At 39.1% G+C, this 19,332-nt stretch overlaps 1 protein-coding gene across 1 annotated transcript in view; it reads right to left on the reverse strand.

Annotated features, from left to right (window-relative positions):
• lrmda (leucine rich melanocyte differentiation associated) overlaps positions 1-19,332 on the reverse strand; it is a gene marked incomplete at its 5' end in the record, with an annotated part of 247,071 nt that overhangs the window by 10,266 nt on the left and 217,473 nt on the right. The window contains one exon of the mRNA XM_079248651.1: positions 19,033-19,117. Coding sequence (XP_079104777.1) covers positions 19,033-19,117 — 85 coding nt within the window. The remainder of the gene's footprint in view (positions 1-19,032; positions 19,118-19,332) is intronic.

Genomic DNA, 19,332 nt, shown 5'->3' on the forward strand with positions numbered 1-19,332 from the left:
ACTGGGTTCGTTAATGGTGCCGTTAATAAGAGTGGCTGATGAGTCACTCAATGGAGGTTTAATCACTGGGACAGGATTCAATAACAAAAGAGCATAATATTAATCACCAGAGAGTGATAACTGCACTGTTCATCTCTTTGACATTGGAGGAAGGAATGAATTAATGATGCTCTCCATCTGAACACATTAAATAATAATTATCAGGCAAAACAGCATGAAAGGGACTGCGTAATGAACCCCATTGTCAGGTCAATTACAACCACCTAAAACTGTTCAAAGGGAAGTAGCTCGTTACTAGATAGCCACACCAGAAAGGACAGCCGTGGCTTTATCAGGGCAAGGCGCTGGGCTAAAACTGCGTTTAGGGGTTGACGTGTACTTAGAGGGCACTGAAATTGTGTGTAGCTGCACATCCCGACTGTGAAAAGCCAGAAGCGCTCAGTCAGGCATTCAGAGAGGAACACATCGAAAATTGGCAAGCAAAAGATAAATGACATGACAATGACAGTGTTTTGCTGGCTCTAAAGCAATGTCAGTCGCTAAGTGTCATGTTAACTAAACTCAACCACACAGACAATGATGGACTTCACGCATCAATGGACAGAATGGCACCTCGCTACGTGTCAGTGACAATTTCCATCAAATCAAAGATGGCCTGCAAATTTAACCACGAGAGTAACTGCTGCTGGAGTTTTACACGTGCATATGAACATGCGCTGATATTTTAGTCACACAGTTGCGGTATTGTCTTAGTTTGCCACATCTATAAAATTCACAATAGTTTTCCCCGTCACTGAGCATCAGGTACATCAAGTTGTCTTATAGCTTCCTCTTTTGATGTACACATCAATTACTGCATGGCTGCTACTGTTCACAGACGCACTCTTAAACAAACAGCTTGCTGACCTCCAGCATGACACGTATCAATACTAATCCGATGGCTTGTCCACGGTCGTCACCCTCAGGTGTAGCTGGCTGCACCTGCCTGACCAGGGTGCCCAGGGTTAGCTATGCTTCTTCACACTTTCTTCGCCTGCAGACATCAAACACTTATTACTCCCCATCCTGGCCTTCCCAACTGACTGGCCAGTCTACCCCACATGGAAACCCCATTATTAGAGTCATTTCAGTGCCCATCCTGATGCCTGTTAGGCAGTTCTGTACCTGGGGCTCCAGCTCCCTGCCTGCCTGACTGAGTGCCTGGCCAGCCAAACGGTGATTGGACATGACATGGTGACAGAAAACAGGGGAGAAGGGCAATAGAAATAAAAGAACAGAGATAGCAGAGTGAGGCAGACAGAGATGGGGACAGAGGAAGGTGGGTATGTTAGCCAAGGCCCTTGTGGCATAGGGTGTGCCCATCAACAAGGATAAGCGTTAGCCAAGAGCTGCATGTCAGAATGATGGAGGGGCTGGATCACTCACACCAGGGTGTCATCTGACTGGAAGATATCAATCTCAAGGCCTAATCTAAAGGGACATGGTAAAATATCCTTTAACATTGCTCTTCCATCCTGCCTTTGTGTCTGCTTCTGTCCCTTTCACAGCTGAAAATGTGCGTAACCTTCATTGTTGGACCTCAATCGACCACACTCATTTTCACATCCCATTTCCTCTGTCTCCAGCACTGACAGTCAAATTATGATGGGTAAAATGGTACCTCGACACATGGCATTTAGCACAATTTGTCACCAACTGTGGCAAGAAAAAGAAGTAGAAGAAACAGAAATGACTACATACTTGTACGGCTCAGATATACAGTAGGTTTTAAAAAAAAAAAAAAAAACTGTGAATTTGTCGAGGCTAAAATGGTATGTAAAAATGAAGTTTTCTGTATAGCCGCATTTTGTTTCTGGAGATAGAAGAAAACATTTTAGCCTTCGAAAATTAAATAGGAAAAAAATAACTCTGGGCACACTGTTGTCTTGTCTGGTCATGTTGTGTCTGTGCTGAGGTCTTTGGCTCTTTCAGGGTGGGATTCAGGCAGCTCATTAGCCAGAGCTAAGTTGTTTAACGTTTTAATTTATTGTTGATTTTGATTAAAGTGATTTTAAAAAAGAAATGACTGTTCACAACACTCTTCAGTAATATTTTATTAGTAAACCTGGGTTTTTTCTCCTCACTCCCTTTGTATTTTTAAAGGGGTGCTATTATGGTATTTCGAGTTTTCTGAGCTTTCTACAGTGTTACAGGGTTGAATCCTCATCAGACATGTGAATGGCACCGTTTTTTATCACCTAAACGCATGTTTGAGTTTGAGTTTGAGTTCCAGCACTCTCTCCATTCAGTTTCCATGGTGACGAAAAACGCGTCGTTTTAGAGAGTTTTTTCTACTTGGAAATCCTTGTGACGTCCCGGAGGATAAGGTTCGGTGATTGGTTACCTTCTACTGGTTAACAAGGGCATGTATAAATACATCAGGTGGGTGGAAAATGTCGGATAAAGTTATTCCCAACGGTGGCTGGTGAGTTTACCAAAGAGAGACATCCTGCTGCATTCGTTGCTGTGGGTTGCTGTTTTCCACTTTGTTTTCAGGGTCTGATTCAGGTACATGTAGGGCTGTATGCTATGTGTTGACATTGTATTTTGTTTTTTTATTGAGTTCATATGAGCCTAATCCTTCTGTTTATGAGATGTTACAATGACGGCGAAAGCAGTTGCGGTGCGCGCTCCCGATGTAGCGCGGTGGCGGGAGGCGGGGCTTAATGTGGAAGAGTCTCAATCCACTCGTTTTGCCCGCAGGCTGATCTGACAGCCTATGGAGAGGGTCGGTCTGAAGTAAATAAAGCGATTTGTGACAATAACTTGATCAATCGCAGCCCTTCTGGTCTCAGAAATAAAAATAAATTAGCCTGAAATGCACATAATAGTTCCACTTTAAGCAATAATGTGAGATCCAGACCTACAAAAGTCTTAAATGTTGTCAGCTAAGCAACCCTTACTGCTTACTTTTTCAATAAAGCATTCAGCTTTAAATGCAGCTACATGCTGGACAAACCATGATGTGCAAACACTTGCTTTTCTTCATTCACTTCTTACAGAGCACATCAGGAGCTATCTGTGATCTGTACATATTAACTAATGTTCTTTAGGTTATTTTACACATTCAACCAATATTTGAGAAAACCTCTTGTAATGGGATTTTACAAGAAGACATTTGTAAAAACAACTTTGATACATGGGGCACTTGATCAACCAGCTGATTCACCCAAACTTAACATTTTTCATGCAATTTTGCAGTAAAAACAGGGAAAAAAAACTAAAGGGATAAGTCCTTCCATGTCCCCTCAGGCACCCAGCACAGGTATCCCAATACAATACTTACAGAAAAAGGAGAGTGCAGAACAAATTTTTAATAGTCTATAGCTAATTTGCAGTGTCACAGGATAATCCAGAGTTGCCAACAGAGAGATGTATCAGGTTGTTGTGGGGGTACTCATAAGACCATAACCCAGAATTGGATTTTCCCCGGTCAATGGTAGGGTAATTTTTAAGTAGTTACAAGTTGAAGGAAGAAAAACTTTGACTGGGATTTGTGCATATGTGTTGAACAGCACTCCAGAGTATTGTGTCATGTCTGAGGTTTTGAATGGTGTCCTGGAGGGTGGGGGGGCACTAGGGACTTTGTTTTCTTGGGGTGACCAGACAGATATTGTAGTGCCAGGGAAAAAATGGTATGAACCAGATTTTATGACAGTAAAATGACTCATTTGACACAATATTTAGAATCTTTTCAGGCTTTACTAGCAACCCTTTTTTTTTGTTTATAAAATAGACTACAGACAAATGTAGTAACTTTTCCTTGTAGTTTTGGAGACTTTTAGGAGACTGGTGTGAAGACATTGATAGTTTGCTCTTGTCAATGAGCAGCACGGCTGCAGGCCCCCCCCACCCCTGTCCAAAAGGACTTAACAGCTGCTGATGGAGATGTTCACCTCATGACCAGACTGAAAATTAAAGGTGTACTGGCTGTAACTGTCTTAGTACTGCAGCATGATGTAGATTCTTAGTTAGAGAGCAGCCATAGTTGTTAGTTAAAATACTTAAAATGTCACATTAACTTTCGGCCTGTTTAGTTTTGGCCGAGGATACTTTCTATTTGTTTTTGGTAATGGCTTTGAAAAAGGTTGAGTGTATTCTCTGGGTATGAAAGGAGGACACCCCGATGAAAACCAAGGACGTGCTGCAGGGATTACATCTCCAAGATGGCCTGGGAACGCCCTGGATGAGCTGGAAGAAGTGGTCAGGGAGTGGGAAGTCTGGGCTTCCCTGCTTATGCAGCTGCCGCATAGAGCTGGCTCCGGATATGTAGCAAGAACATGGATGGATGGATGGGTAACACTGGCACATTTAAAGAAATGCTGTATTTTACAATGTAGCCAGGACACTAATGCCTTCTATTTTAAGATTATTATGTTGAAGGTTATCATGATTTCTTATGAAGTCATTTGTAAAAAAAATTCTAAATTGTTTATAGAAGTGTAATGATTACAAAGCTGACCACATATCACATCAAATACAGCTGAAGTGAAGGGAAAGGCATTCTTGGAGACATCACATGCAGCTTGAAATTATGCTAGTACAAAATTACATGCTGTCAATTATATCCAGAATTTAAAATGATAAACCCGCAGTAGCCAATCAGATGTGAGGCTGAGGCAATGAGCAGGGGTTTGTGTTGTGTAGAATGTTTCATGCCCCTCTGGCCCCTCTGTGCTTCATTTTGATGGATGGTTCCACTGTTCCTCTATTTCTTTTAATTAATATGACATATCCCCTGTTCATATGCAGAGAGTAAGGGAGGGGACACACAGATGAAGGTGTGAAGGAATGATTAACTGTGGATCTGTCCCTCCTCGTGAGAAATGAGTTCCCCCCCATGCTCTACCTCAGTCCTCCAACCTTACTCTTCATTTCCGTTTCTCTCCCTCTCCCTCATCTCTACCCTCCTTAGGCTTACTTCATTTTTTTCCGCACCTTCCCTTCTCCTTCGCTTTTCCCTTATCTCTGCTTCCCCTTCTCTTTCTCTCCTCACCTCTCCTTTCCCCCTGACACTCTCGGACTGTCCTCAGCCCTTGCACATCTCCTGACAGGTAGAATAATAACGCTCGTACATCACTGCCCCGAAACGTCCAATAACCTAAATCTTCACTTGCCACACACCCCGGGACTCAATTACTTTATTGACATGTAATCTTCATAAGGGGAGAAATATTGAGCATGTAAGGTCAGCCGGTTATGAAGACATATTATCATATTATCTGCATGAGGGTTGTAGGGGCTAGGACCTGACAAAGCTAATTATAATGGTACATGTTTCAGAGCTCAGAGCGCATTATCTGCTTGGCTGCTTGGTTGAGCCACAGCTGAGGTATAGAGGAGAAGGGGATGAGATTTCAAACCTAATAGGGGCGGGATGTCATCTCAGGGCATGGGAATTAATGAAGCCAAATATTATCGACTGCACATCACAGCACTAATGTCCTTGATTTGTTCATTGTATTTGTCAGGATTACCTTGCCGTACTCTAATGGATAACACGCATCACAATAGAAGCAGAGCAAGGACCAATTCCTAAAACTGGATTGTAACATCAAAATGTATGCAGCATCACTCGAAGTCTTGTATAAAAAAGTGCAAACATGCCACGCAGTTTAAGCTTTTTATCAACCAAAATGTCATAGTGTGTTCATAATGGCAGGCAGGACAGATACCTGAAGTTGTGTTATCACATCTCTTCCAAGGTTAGCTTAACATTATCCTTTTTTTCTGTGATACTGCTACATAAAGCTAAAATAATTATCTGTTATGATCCAACAGATCTAAAAACAAGCAAACAAATAACAACAACAACAAAAAAATACATTGCCTTGTTAATGGATTTGGCTTTGAGAGGAGGGGGGGGGGGGGGGGGGGGGGGGGGGGTAATTAAAGGAGAAAAAAAATATCAAGAAAAACCAAGTGTGGCATTTTAATTAACAACATAATGGACCAGAGGCTAAAACTAACAGTTGGCTACCACTGAGACACTGCATCTTAGGGTCATAGTAGAAGCAAACAAACATAGAATCCCACTGCTAGACATGTTCTTTTCACTTTTTCCACACATGCCCTCTGCTTCTTTTTGCCTAAGTCTCCAATTGGGCTTTCTTTTGTGAAACATGTTGATTTGGTGTGGAGCAGTTTTCCAGTGCTGCCAAAGGTTATCAAATAACTTCTGATAATGTTTTATAGTAGAGACACATATTTTAGCTTTCTTATGCTGCTCTGACGACATTCAGAACATCACCAAATTTTAAAAATGTATTTGCATTAAATAAATTATTTGCCAATGTATTTTTAACCCGGTTCTTTTAAATGAACCTTTATGAAATTTTTATGTTTCAACTCATTTTTTAAGGCAGCTTGTGACAGCTGATCATCAAATTCTACAAACTGCTTTCAATTTTTTTTTCATCTATCTTTTTTAAAAATTATTTAAAGTTTACTATTTCTATTTATTTTTTCAGAAGGATAGGAAATGAAGGAAAAAGCCTTCTAAATAACGACGACCTGGGGTAAATTCAGAGAGAAAAAAGAAAAATATCCAGTCAATTCAATCATCTTTCACTGCAGCGACATAACATGCCAGAAACTATTTTCAAATCAAATTATGATGGCGAAATAACTTGTCCACTCATATTATCATGACAGAGAAACCTGTTGTGTCTGTTTAAAAGGGACTTAATAAGCAAATCAAAGTGACAGATTAAAAGGTTGTTGTGGACTTGCTAGCATTTCCGTGACCCTCGCTCTTTTCACTCTAGTTGAGCCAAGATGTTGATGCCTCTATGAACTATAGGACCCACTTCTTCCTTTAACTGAAGGCTCCCCTTTTATATTTTAGAGTTAAAATGCACATCAGTAAAACAAAAATGCCTTGGCATTTATATGCATTTGACCCTCTGGACTTTGAGGCAGAGCAGGGCAAGCTGACCCTAAAAAACGATTGCGCAACAATGTCTCTGAGTTTGGTTTGGCTCTGACATGATTCATTCAGTTGCAGAGAGAATCTGAGGGGGAAAAAAGTTAATGTCCATGACACTGAAAACCAAGCATAAGGAATAATGTCCTATTTCCTTTACAAGCAGCAAAGCAAAAACAAGATTTTCACACACTGTGATGCAATGAATAATATAAATGGCACTTAATGTGAGCTATGCTGATACTCTGACAACAGTTTGTGTTCAGACAACACAGCTTAGTTTCTCCCAATTGTGTACTGACGCTGAAGCAGTTGACAATAAATCACTGGATCCACCAGAGTGAATCCAGAGAGTGAGAAAAACAGTTTAGACAAAGGCCCAGTGGAGCTTACCATAATTGACAGATGAGTTCAGTTCTTTTCACCGCAATCGCTTTGAGGGTACCTGGCAATGAGTGTGTTAGTGCGTGTGATGCTTCAGGACTCATAACACTGTACAGAACAGTGACTGCATATTTGTGACTGAATATTTGCATTATGCTATTGAAATGTTCATGCAGTAGAACTGTAAATATCACCTGTTTTCAGTAACTTTGTAACAGTTGAAATGTTTTATGGGAAGTGCCAGGTTACTGCTGTGCACACTTGTCAAACTAATGCAAAATTGTTAATCTATCATGGCTCTGAAAGGATCCTTTGGTCATAGTTTGCAATATCAGGACCCCTGAAGCATTTTTTTTTTAAATTTTCATTTCACTTTTTCTGAAAAAAATCTAATAAATAAATCTCTAATTTGGAACAGTGTTTACAATCTTCCAAGAATATTCAATGTCACACTTGTCTGTTAGTAACTTCAGTTTTAGATCATTTGATTACAACCACTGTGATCTCACGGTTTTTACTCTACATGTTATTAACTTTTAATGAAATGTAAACATTTAATTAATTTAATACCCTATCAATAGCAGCACTGGTTTAGTAAAACACATTTATCACTCTAACTTAATTTCAGTGTAGTTGTCGTTAATATAACCTTAAATAATTCATTTGAACATTGGAGTGTAAACAGTTGAATAAATTAATGTAATTAAGTTGAATCAGTGTGAGATAAGATAAGAACATGAAAAATAATGTTGGTTGGGTGAAGGGGGAGGGGATGTTGTACAAGGTTGTCGACTTTAATTAACAAAACACTGGAACTAAATCACTGTATAAAACAAGTACTTTTACTTTAAATTTTTTGCCTGATAATTGTTAATATGACTCAGCACATTTTTGAAAATATTTATTTTCATCTTAATTATTTGGTCGATCAATAATTCAGGGTTTTTAATGATTTTTTTAAGAGGCAAAAAATGAGAAATAAATGATAATGTCATGCGCATTTTCCAATCATACAAACCAAAATGTTTTAAAAAACATAATATTATTGCTGTGGATGATCTCTTTAAAAGTTCCTTGTGTGAGGCAAGCTGTTTTAGCACAACGGACACCAAAATAGTATTTGATCACCATACTTACCTCATATTAACAATAATCCACCTTTAACCATAGTTTTAGTGTATTGACAACACTATATACTGGACATAAAAATGACAGTTTGGTTATAATGTTAAATGATGATAAAAATGAATGGGTTTCATCTCATTTTGGCCGTGTCATATGACTTCTCTTAAATTAGAAACAATTTTACAGACAGCTGCTGCTGCACTGTGGCAAGTTGTAGTTTGTTACCCTAGTCTAGTGAAACCCATGCCCACACTAAGTTCCTGCTGCAAAGTAAGAACGATTAATTCTTGAATCACTTTAAGTCTAATTAATGTGGAATTGTCAAATCAAGTTTCATCCACAACCTCATGTACTTTCAAACTACTAAAATTCCTCAAGTCTATTTCACCGCTACTAACTTAAATCCTTCCAACTGTACTCAGTCAATTAAAAAAAACTTGAGTTTGCACTTTTTTTCAACTAAAACTGTTTTTTCAATGGTGTATTTCGTTGAAATTAGTATTGCTTCACCAACAAATTTGCCTCATGTTGCTTTTTGCATTTTTGTGTTTGCATAACAGTTAGTTATGTAGACCACGAAAGCTGCAAGATAAACAAGACACTGAGTGAATTAAAATTTGATTTGTTTCAGTCATTAAGTAAACTCCGATTTCCATTCTGAATGATGATCAGTTATCTTAGCATTAGTGTCTGTATTCTACTCAAAGTAGAAGTTATGAGAAATGGGCATAAGATATATGAAGTTACATAAACTAACATGATAAATAATTCTGTTAACTGCCATCATACATTCCATAAAGCAAAGCATTGTGTAACTTTGTATAAACATCCGTGGTAATACACGATAATTACAAAGCTACAAGGCCTACTATGATCTGATCTTGTCCCCTTCAGAATGACATGTCATCCAACATCTGCCTGCATGCTAGTGGCTATTTATCAGAGTGACAGGTAGCAAGCCCCCTCATGCACACAGACCTAGCCTGCTCAGCAAGCAATTTGTTACAGAGGGGACAGAAAGTTTAAAAAAAAAAAAAAAAAAAAGGATCTAACATTCATCCTGCAACAAAAGTATCCAAAACCATCTGTAAGCTAACCCCCAACTTAAATTATAATGATGGACTCCCACCTTTGGAAACCACGAAGGCTACAGAAACTTATTCCGGGATTTTCTCTGAAAGTATGACTTGAAAGCATATACTGCATATCAGTTGTCCTGAACCACAACCACAAATCACAGCAGAAAGTTGGTGTCGCTGCATAAGAATCAGAGCTGATTGCAGCAGACATATCCACTTCTGAGGATTTATGTTGTGCTACCTTGCTGAGAATGACCATTGCAACTGGGAAGTAGACCAAGGTCCAGAGCAGCAGCAGTATGTTTTTCCAGAAGGGCTGGGCTGGCTTGGCAGGAACTCATGTCCTTGTCTAGCTGTCTGACATATTAGCAGAAGCAGCCAACAAACTCACATCTGTTTGTGCCTAAGTAAGTTTAATGGGTGAGTCCACTTGGTTTTGAATCATAACAAAAGAAGAAAGGTTTGTTCGCAACGGTCGCAGGCTGTAAAGATTTAGGAAGCTCCGCATTTACCTGCTGCTGAAAAACTGCTCAGTTTGTAATACTCGTTCATTTATTTGATTGTGCATGGAAAAGTTTAATGAGGCAACACCGAGCTTCAAAGCTGCCAAGTAAAATTTAAATTCTAATAATAAAATAATGTTTTCTGATGCAGTTTAGGTAAAGAATGCCTAAACTCAACGGGGAACTCTTCTGCATGTCACAATGAAACAACTCGGACTGCTTCCGTCAAACAAATCGACTTTAAACTCGACTTAAACAGCCCTTATTAAAGCGAAACATCACAAAGAGAAAAACTTACTTTTATACCAGCAGTAAAAGGAACCAGCAAATTTCTTGGAATAGCTCAGAAGCTGACAGTCCTATCTTTCCACTTTAAATTTTTACTGTATACGCCCAAGATCAGTTAAGAACTTGAGACACTCCGGAGACTCCTTCAGCTACATCAAAAGGAAAGGTAAAAACAATAGTGTCACTGACATTTCCCCAAAGCCAGCACAAACAGAATTATTCACATGCTGTGAGAGGAGTGCCATCCGATAACGCGGAGATAATGACACTTGGTGGAAGGCAGCTTTCTCTGAGCAGTTTAGAGTTGGCTTGTCAGACTTTAGCAGTCAGGCCTGTCATGGAAGTTGAGGAGGTTATCTTGGCATTTTAATCTGGCCTGTGCCTGAAACGGAGAATGTGGAGGTGATTTCCAGGGCTAGTAATAGCAAGGACAGGCCCGCCTCCAAAAAAAAAAAAAAAAAAAAAAAAAAAAAAGAGCTCTCATCACTTCAGATGCAAACAGTGCAATGTTTGCACGTTAAGCTGCGGTGAAGGATTGCAGACCCAGTTTGCCTCATCCGTCTCTATAGACCTGGCTTAAACGGATATTCGTGTTGCTAAGTCATTCCACTCCTGGGAAGGATAATATCGCATCATCTGACTTGGATAAAGGAAATAGAGCCTGTCCTGTACAAGGGAGTATACACAACTGTGATATGTAGCAGAAGCTATGTAGTAATGACTGTGACTGTATTTGAAGCTCTTCTTTATTTCACATCAGTATTTTATTTTCCTTTTCCCATGAACACAAATATAACATAATCATAACCATAATCCCTTACATTTCAATATTACTGCATAATAACTGTTATGTCTGTAATTAAAACAAGTCATGACCCACTGTTGTAGTGAAAGTACTCAAATTCTTACCAAATTGATAGGGCTAATGTTGACTAGAATGTTATTATTGTTGTTTCATACATATTCTATGTTATCTGAAAGTGGATGTGAAACTGTTCACATCTACTTTCATGCTGTTGGGTGATAACTGCAGAAAAAACAACAACAACAAAAAAAAAAAACCTCAGTGTTTCAAATATTGATTATGCTTTTTGGCTTCTGAATTTGAATGTGTATTACTATGTAGACATGGTGGGAAAGTTGTGCTTTATCTGTGTGTTTATTCATTTAATCATTATCAGTTTTCTTTTATGCTACAACTGAACTGCTTGAGTGAAATTCTGTGTAACACCTACAATGACAGTATAAAGAGCAAGCCCATAAAAGCTATGAAATAAATGTAGTGGAATAATAAGCACAAATATTTATTTATACAATCCATTAAAGGATAAAAAGGCAAATGGTGAAACTACTTTAGTATTTTACCACCAAATCAATAATATACCGAAGTACTTGGGTAGCTGTATCATCATGGTAAATTGCTTTATTGTCTGTCTTGGCTAAAAGTCTTTGTAGTTCCTTTTTAAGGTTTCAGCTTTTATGGCTGCATTGTGATTTACATGACATCATCCGAGATGTCAACAAGACACACAGTCATTAAACACTCAACTTGGATGCCTCCTAAGTTCAACAACTGGCAAACAGCACAAGGAAATAAAACCTTCACACAGTGACGAGTGCTTGAGAAACATTTTTATGAACTCAGTACCTGGGAAGAAGGCCATGTCTTTACTTTGTTAATGCAGTAGAGTTTGGTGCACAGGCTTGGTCTCTAGCTGGCAGGCCTACCTGTATATATCCTTCTCTGTAACAATATTTCATGTTCTGTCATTTGTCATCAATGTTAAGCACACACATCATCTATAGTTTGCGTTACTGCAAACGTTTACACAAAGCAGCTTTGTAAAGACAGTCTTGGAGGGTCTGGAGGAAAAGCTTATACTTTGCTCTTTCCATATGGCTTATTTTGCTTGTGTGAGGGCCAGTGTGAGTCTTTTTGTTTAAGAGTGATGTTTATCAGGGGACAGATCCTGCTGGTATAATCATTACAAAACTGACTGAAACGCCTTGCAGAGCACATACATGTTGTCTAAAGGGAGACATTGAAGGTGCTCTGTCTTTCCTCACAAAACCCCAGAGAGGACATTTCCATGCTCGTAGAACATGTCAAGGCAGCCCAAACCAGAAGACTGTCAGCGGAATGATGAGTGTTTTCATTTCAGCTACAGAGTGACATCAAACAGAGCTGAGGTATCACTCAGGATAAGCATGGAAAGAAAAAAAAAAAAAAGATGATGTAGTGTGACACAATGAAGCAAAGAAACAGATGTCTGAAGTAATGAATTCATTAATTTACCAAAAAGGAAAAAAAAAAAAAAAAAAAAATCAAGGAGCACGTGTTTGTTTAGAGAAACAAAGCAGTAGGTTGTAAAAAAAAAAAAAAAAAACGACATGTACATAATCCATACAGTGATAAACAATACATTCAGTTGAGGAGACGCGGGGGAGCAGCATGTCTACGTTGATGCATTAACATCCTTTAAAGCCATCAAACTCACTTTTAGTTTTACTTAGCGCGCTGAAGAACATTAAGTCATCAGTCACACCAACAACCTTTTCCTTCATTATGACAACAGCTAAGTTTCAACACTAGCAGTTTAGTCATCCATTAGTCATGTATCCCATCCAGATGTCGGCTGCAGCAGAGGAGGGGCGGAGAAGATAGCAGCAGGTGTAGATCTCTCTGAGCCCAGCTGAGCTCTAAAAGGCAGTGCTTAGCACCCACAGCTCCGTCATCTGGCCTCTCCCCTGTCTCCACCAGCCTCTCGACAGCCCATTCCTCATCATTTACCCCTTTTTGGCAAAGCCCAGGGCCCTTCTAATGGGCTGCTCTGAATGCTTCCAGATGTTTGTTTATTTGTTGTGCAGCAACTGTAAAACAGTTTACTCTTTGCTTGGATTTCTTCCCAATTTTCCTGTTTTTTGTTTTTTGTTTTTGAGGGGGAGGAGGTTGAGAGAGCTAGTATTGCTGGAGTTTCAGTACAGATCAGCCCAACATGCAATGAAAACCAACTTCCAAACAAATGTGAGGTGCCCCGTGGGTGTCATCAAGAAAAGCTTTTCTTTTTTTTTTGCTTTTTACTTTGATGGCTGGTTTCCTCTTGGGATTTTAATAACAGTTGTGCACCATTTAAGATACATACATACAAAGTAGCTGGAAGCAGGCCCAGAACAACAAGATTAAAAGAACCCTGGGCTTGTTCTGTATGGCAGATCTCAGGCATATTTCCTTGTCTGATCACTCTGCTTGTAGAAAGATAATCTTTTTTATCAACTACTGTCACTGCTGAGGGATTGCCCAATCAAATTTAACTTAGCTGATAGTGTATTGACATGGTTACTAAAATATAGCCAAAGCATCTCTTTTAAATATTACTAAAAGGTTACAATTAAATCTTTGATATACACAGAAAAAGAAAATTAGCATTTACTAACTTGTTATTTTGGTTGAAACAATAAATTGTCATGGTAAGATATGAATGTACTTTGTCTATGGCTTTGCGTTAATTGTATTGTAAAGAACATTCCTGATGAGGGCTCGGTGTTCCTAAGGCTGGGACTCTATTTTGAGCTACTAGATTTAGAGCTGAGTTGGCAGTTGGACCAGCTCTAAGAGTTAGAGTCAAGGTGACAGTAGTGGAGGATCCTCAGGCCCCTCTGCCAGACCGAATACTGCAATCCACTTTGTGTCACATCTTCACTAAAACACATTAAAGCCAACACCATACCTCTTCACTTTGTCTTTTGTCTAGTTGTAGTTCTGCGTCTAGTTTTCTCTTAGTCTCGTCTTCTTTATTTATTAATACTTCATCGTCTCCCTGACTTGTCCTCTCTCCTTTTAGTCTTCCCTTTTGTTTTGTCAATCTATGTATCTTCAGATGTAGTCTGAACAAGTGTGGTGTAGATTTTTTGGCCCCAATGGAGCATCTCTTCACCAACTGCAGCCTCCCCTCCCTCCTGCTCCCCTCTCTGCTGCCATGTCTCCTCCACATTGATTCCTCCGCCAAGACAGTAGCACTGTCCCTGGTTTCTACTCCTCTCTCCCTGGGCAGTGACCTGCCAGTGCTACCTTCTTCTGGGATCTCTTTGCTGCTGTAATTACCTCTGGCACCCAGGCTCTGGGGCTTTGACACAGGTGACACGGTGGAGGGGTAAGGTACAGAGGGCTGAAAGGAGGAAAGGGACGACAGGCTGTGCAGCCGACAGGGGGACGTCAGGAATGCAGCCGATCTGAGTGCCACTACTGGAGTCATGATAGAATAAATGGCATCGCCTGTTCCTCTTAAAAAAAAAAAAAAAAGACTTCATTAACTTTTTAATAACTTCCATTACAAACCCAACGTATTGAGTTCTTTTCAAAGACGAATTGTTGGGTATTACCTGTGTGGTTTTTTAAAATTATAACAAAAATACATACTTTACAGGTCAAAAAACAGCTGCAACTGTATAAATAGGATATAAAGCATGACCAAACACATAAACAAACAAACAATAAGTACATTTACTTTGTGTTATTGAAACAAGAGTGTTGCAGTGAACTACACAGATTCACCCTTTTTCACTTGTATTGTTTAGAATCCAACTTCTACAAGGTAAAGACTGGAATTACTGTCTGGATCAATTTCTGTGTTGCAGCAATGCTTTGTTTTCTTTCAGCGAGGACTCGCTGTGACCATCTCCCACACATAGAGAAAGCTCAACTATGTTTAAGAAGTGTAAAAAAAAAAAAAAAAAAAAAGCTGGTTAAAAAGAGTGGGGGTAGGGGCTTTCAGGCAGGGATATGAAGCGGAGGTGAAGGGCGAAGATGAGGGCTGTGTTATCTAAGACTGCAGTGCTGCATCATAAAAATAACAAATGGAGACTGTCATTGTTGCTTAGATCTTAGACAGAGGGGGAAAATATTTCATGTGTCAGATCCCCTCACCTTTAAATGGGCTGTTCTTAACAGGTCTGATTTTGACAAAGCACGAGGCTCTCTGCCCTCACATCCGAGGAGAGCTGCCACCATCCTGGCTTTCACGACATGGATATGTCCTTGGCACTATAAATGGGGCTGTCGGCTTACTCTACTCTGTATAAGGTAGGGACTCTCACTGCTGATAAGTCCTGCTACCGCAGTGGTGGTCAGCTCATTACCATCTAAAAAGATGGACAAAGCTTCTGACAAAAAAATAAAAAATAAGAGCGCTGAGGGAGGGCATGGTTGAGTCTTAACTGGACATTGTGTGGTCAACGGGGAGAGACCACTAAAGTTGCCAAAATGAAAATAGTCCAACTTGTCTTGATTTGTCAAGCCAATGATTGGTTTTTAAATGAGTCTTTAGTCTTTATTTTTAGTGTAGCTTGTTATTTTATGAAGCAATTATCATCACAATTTGAGCAAAATATATAATTAAGCTGGTGCAGAGACAGGACCGACGGATGCTGTGATAAATCAGATACCTAGGAAGAGGGCTCTGTTTTACTAACTTTGTCAAATATATTCTATTCTATTCTACAGTCATTTAGCAGATGCTTTTATCCAAAGTGACTTACTTATGAGTGAGAACAACACAAGCACAAAATCAAACAGTAGAGGACATCGTAGGAAGATGCTAGTGGACGTAGGTCCTTCCATGAAGTGCTACAGGCTTTTTTTTTTTTTATTGTTTCTTTTTTGTTTTCTCCCTTCCCACCCCATAATATCACCTTTGTTCTAATACAAAGAATTAATAACATAAAGTTTGTTGCAAAGAACTGGGCTAAGTTTTCCAACTTTCCAATAAATATAGCTAAACTAAGTGTTGAAGTGCTCCTCGAAGAGCTGAGTCTTCAGCTTGCTGTTATAAGTAGACAAGGACTCTGCAGAGCGGACAGAGTTTGGGAGATCATTCCACCATCGTGGCACAACAGAGGAAAAGAGTCTAGCTAGTGATTTAGTCCCACGTTGTGGTGGTAACACGAGGTGTCTTTCACTGGTGGAATGTAGCTGTCAAGAGGGAGTGTAGGCCTGGATTAGGGAGTGAAGGTAGATGGGAGCTATTTGAGTTATTGTTTTGTAAGCCAGAAGCAGAGCTTTAAATTTGATGCGTGCTGCGACCGGAAGCCGGTGAAGAGCGATTAGCAGCGGAGTGACATGAGCATCTATCTCATTTGTTACCAGTTTCAAAAGGTGAATATAGCAGCAACCAAAAGACTTAATGCTTAAAAGTAGAGCTTACAATGTGTTGGGTGACATCATGGTGGTCACATCTATCTATTTTGTACAGTCTTTGTTCATTTTAAGTACTTTTCAGCGTGAACTAAGGGGTGAATATACTTCACAAGAGAAACCCTTAATGCTAGAACTCACAGAGGTTGGACAATGCCCATTAAAACAGACACTTCTATTATTTTCTGATGTTTTTAACTTATTAATGCAATCAAAAGACTTGGGAGTCATGCTATAATAAACATCTAAATTTGGCATTTCCTTGGTGAGAGAAGCCTATTTTGTGGCATGCAGGTTATTGTTGCAGGAATCATCTGAATCCACTAAAAATCTACTTGAGGTGATTTTTTTTTCTTTACTTTTTACTGATTAACATTTCCTTCAGACAACAGCAAGACCTGGAAGGGCCTGTCAGTGCAGCCAAAATAGAAAATCTTTCTATTGCCTGAATTGCCTGAATTATACAGTCAAAAGTGAAATCCTAGAAGGCTCTCAGTTGTGATATTTTCTCATGAACCTGCCTCTCCAACAAAGCAGCTGGCTCCAAGCAACCACCCGGCCCATGTCACTGTAAGGTTGATACAGAGTCACACAGATAACCTTGAGCACAGGATCACTATGTACTGTAGGAAACATTTAATGTATAAGGAGATACTTTAACATATTACACAGCCAGTTCTGCAGTTACAAAACCCATGTTCATGTCATTAAATCCAGTCAAATATCACTGTTGGGTCAAATCAACAACTCTAAAGTAGTTTGTATCCACACAGAAGTTTCAACTGTTGTCTTCATGAGGCTGTAAAGCCTTCTTATGGTTATTATTTTATTCATTTATCAATGAAACTAAGTTTTACAACCAAAGTCCAGGTTAAATCTGACTGAATGGAACAATTATACCTAAAATTTATTGTCCTTTATAGTGTAAAGACATGGAATCAAGAAAAATTAGGTGAGTTTAGGCTCAATATAGTCAATAAACAAGTGCGATATGACAGAATATCCATTATATTGGTTGTTCTGTTGCTTTAAAAAATAATAAAAGTGATTAAAGCAACACTGTTGAACTTTGGATGAATTTCAGACTTTGGTGCCTCAAAAGAGTGCTAGTTCAAGATCTAGCTTGCATATTCTCTCTTCTCTGAGCCTTCTCCAGTGAATAAAAGTCAGTCCAATGTTGGCTTTTCTCTTGCTCTGTCACTTGCTTACTTTTGTTTCCTTGCTTCTTCTGATAATGTCCCCTTGGGTTTCTTTGCTAAGTCAGCCATGATGCTTACCCAAAGTGCTCTTACATAAAAACACGACAGGAGATACATTTGCTGAAAACTTGCTGCATGGCACTCCTCCTCTCAACCACACTACTGATTGCCTGGAGGGAAAAGCACCCACTCTTTTTATTAACAGCCATAGAAAACAATGGTTACACACGTCTATGATGACATGCATCGTAATCTAACAGCAATGGTGAACAATGGTCTGCAATCTGGGTGGTCAGATGTACAGTTGTAGAGTGCACTGCAATGCTTCCTATATGTACAAGTAATAACTTTTTGTGTTGCATTATGCAAGCGTGTACTGGCCTTTAAAAGTAGGGATTATTTTGACAAATACAATCTAATGCATTATTACATTTTTTGTATTACTGTGTACTCTGCAAGGCCAGCTCTGTTAATCGTGCAGTCTGAAACTTTAAACTACATTTCTAGGATATTAAAAACGGGGAAAAAAGAATTCAGGTGAGACTTTCCAATAAAATTTTTGTTTAAAAATTCATGTGTTTTAAAAACCCATCAAAATAATGCTACTGTAATTCCTAAACCATAAAATCCTAAAAAGCAGTAAACCTCATACTGACCAAAATGCTAAATATAAAGTTTAGGGTTGATATACAGTAAACCTGCAGATCCAGGTTTGGTGTACAGCATCTGATTCAAACTGCCCTGATTTTCTATATGGTATAGCAAGTGTGGAAAGTTATCTACTGAGATGAAACGAGACCTTTTACTTTAAACCAAGTGAAAATGTGCTACAAAAGCTGCAGATGTCCTTCATGGTTTATTTACAACTTTGTATCTTTTTAATGGATATGATGCATTCTTCCTAGAGTGCAAAGCTTGATGCTAAGAAGGCATTACATAATTCAATAAACGGACCACACTGGGTCAATAAGAGGCCTAATCAATGACTACAAGTCATGAGAGCAAGGATACTTCATCTTGTTTCTGCACTCCATGCTCCTACGCATATATTCACATCTTATTTACAAGAGAATAATAAAAGTTCTTCCCAGTATCAAGACATCACATAATGTGAGATGAGATCAATAAGAATGGATAAGATAACTTCAACTAAGTCTCAAGTTCAACAGATTCCCACTCTCTGAAGCTGTAAAGGTCATGACTCACATCTCCCTAATCCATGGGATGTGGTACAGAATGGGTAAACAAAACTCTTGGCTAAAGATGCCATAAAAACAATGAGTTTTTGTCCTTTTCATACCTTTGTGATTCTTGGCATCTCTGGATCCCCGGGGAAGAGGGGTGTAGGGCAGTGGGCGATTCTCCGATCCTGCCTCATTAGGCATCTTGGAGAAAGAGAGAACACAGAAATTAATAATAAGAGAGAGAAAAAACAAGTTTTATGATGACAAATATAACCTGTGAGTATGATAACTCTTTTAGAAGTGTTGCAAATAAAATCAAAGGTGTAGATTATGCTTTCTCTTGCTGGCTTTTGATTAAAGTTATCTGAAAACACGAGACTTCTCCACATTGCTTTTAAAAGAGGGACTTTGGAAAA

Source organism: Telmatherina bonti (assembly GCF_933228915.1).
Source record: "Telmatherina bonti genome assembly, chromosome: 11".
NCBI lineage: Eukaryota > Metazoa > Chordata > Actinopteri > Atheriniformes > Telmatherinidae > Telmatherina > Telmatherina bonti.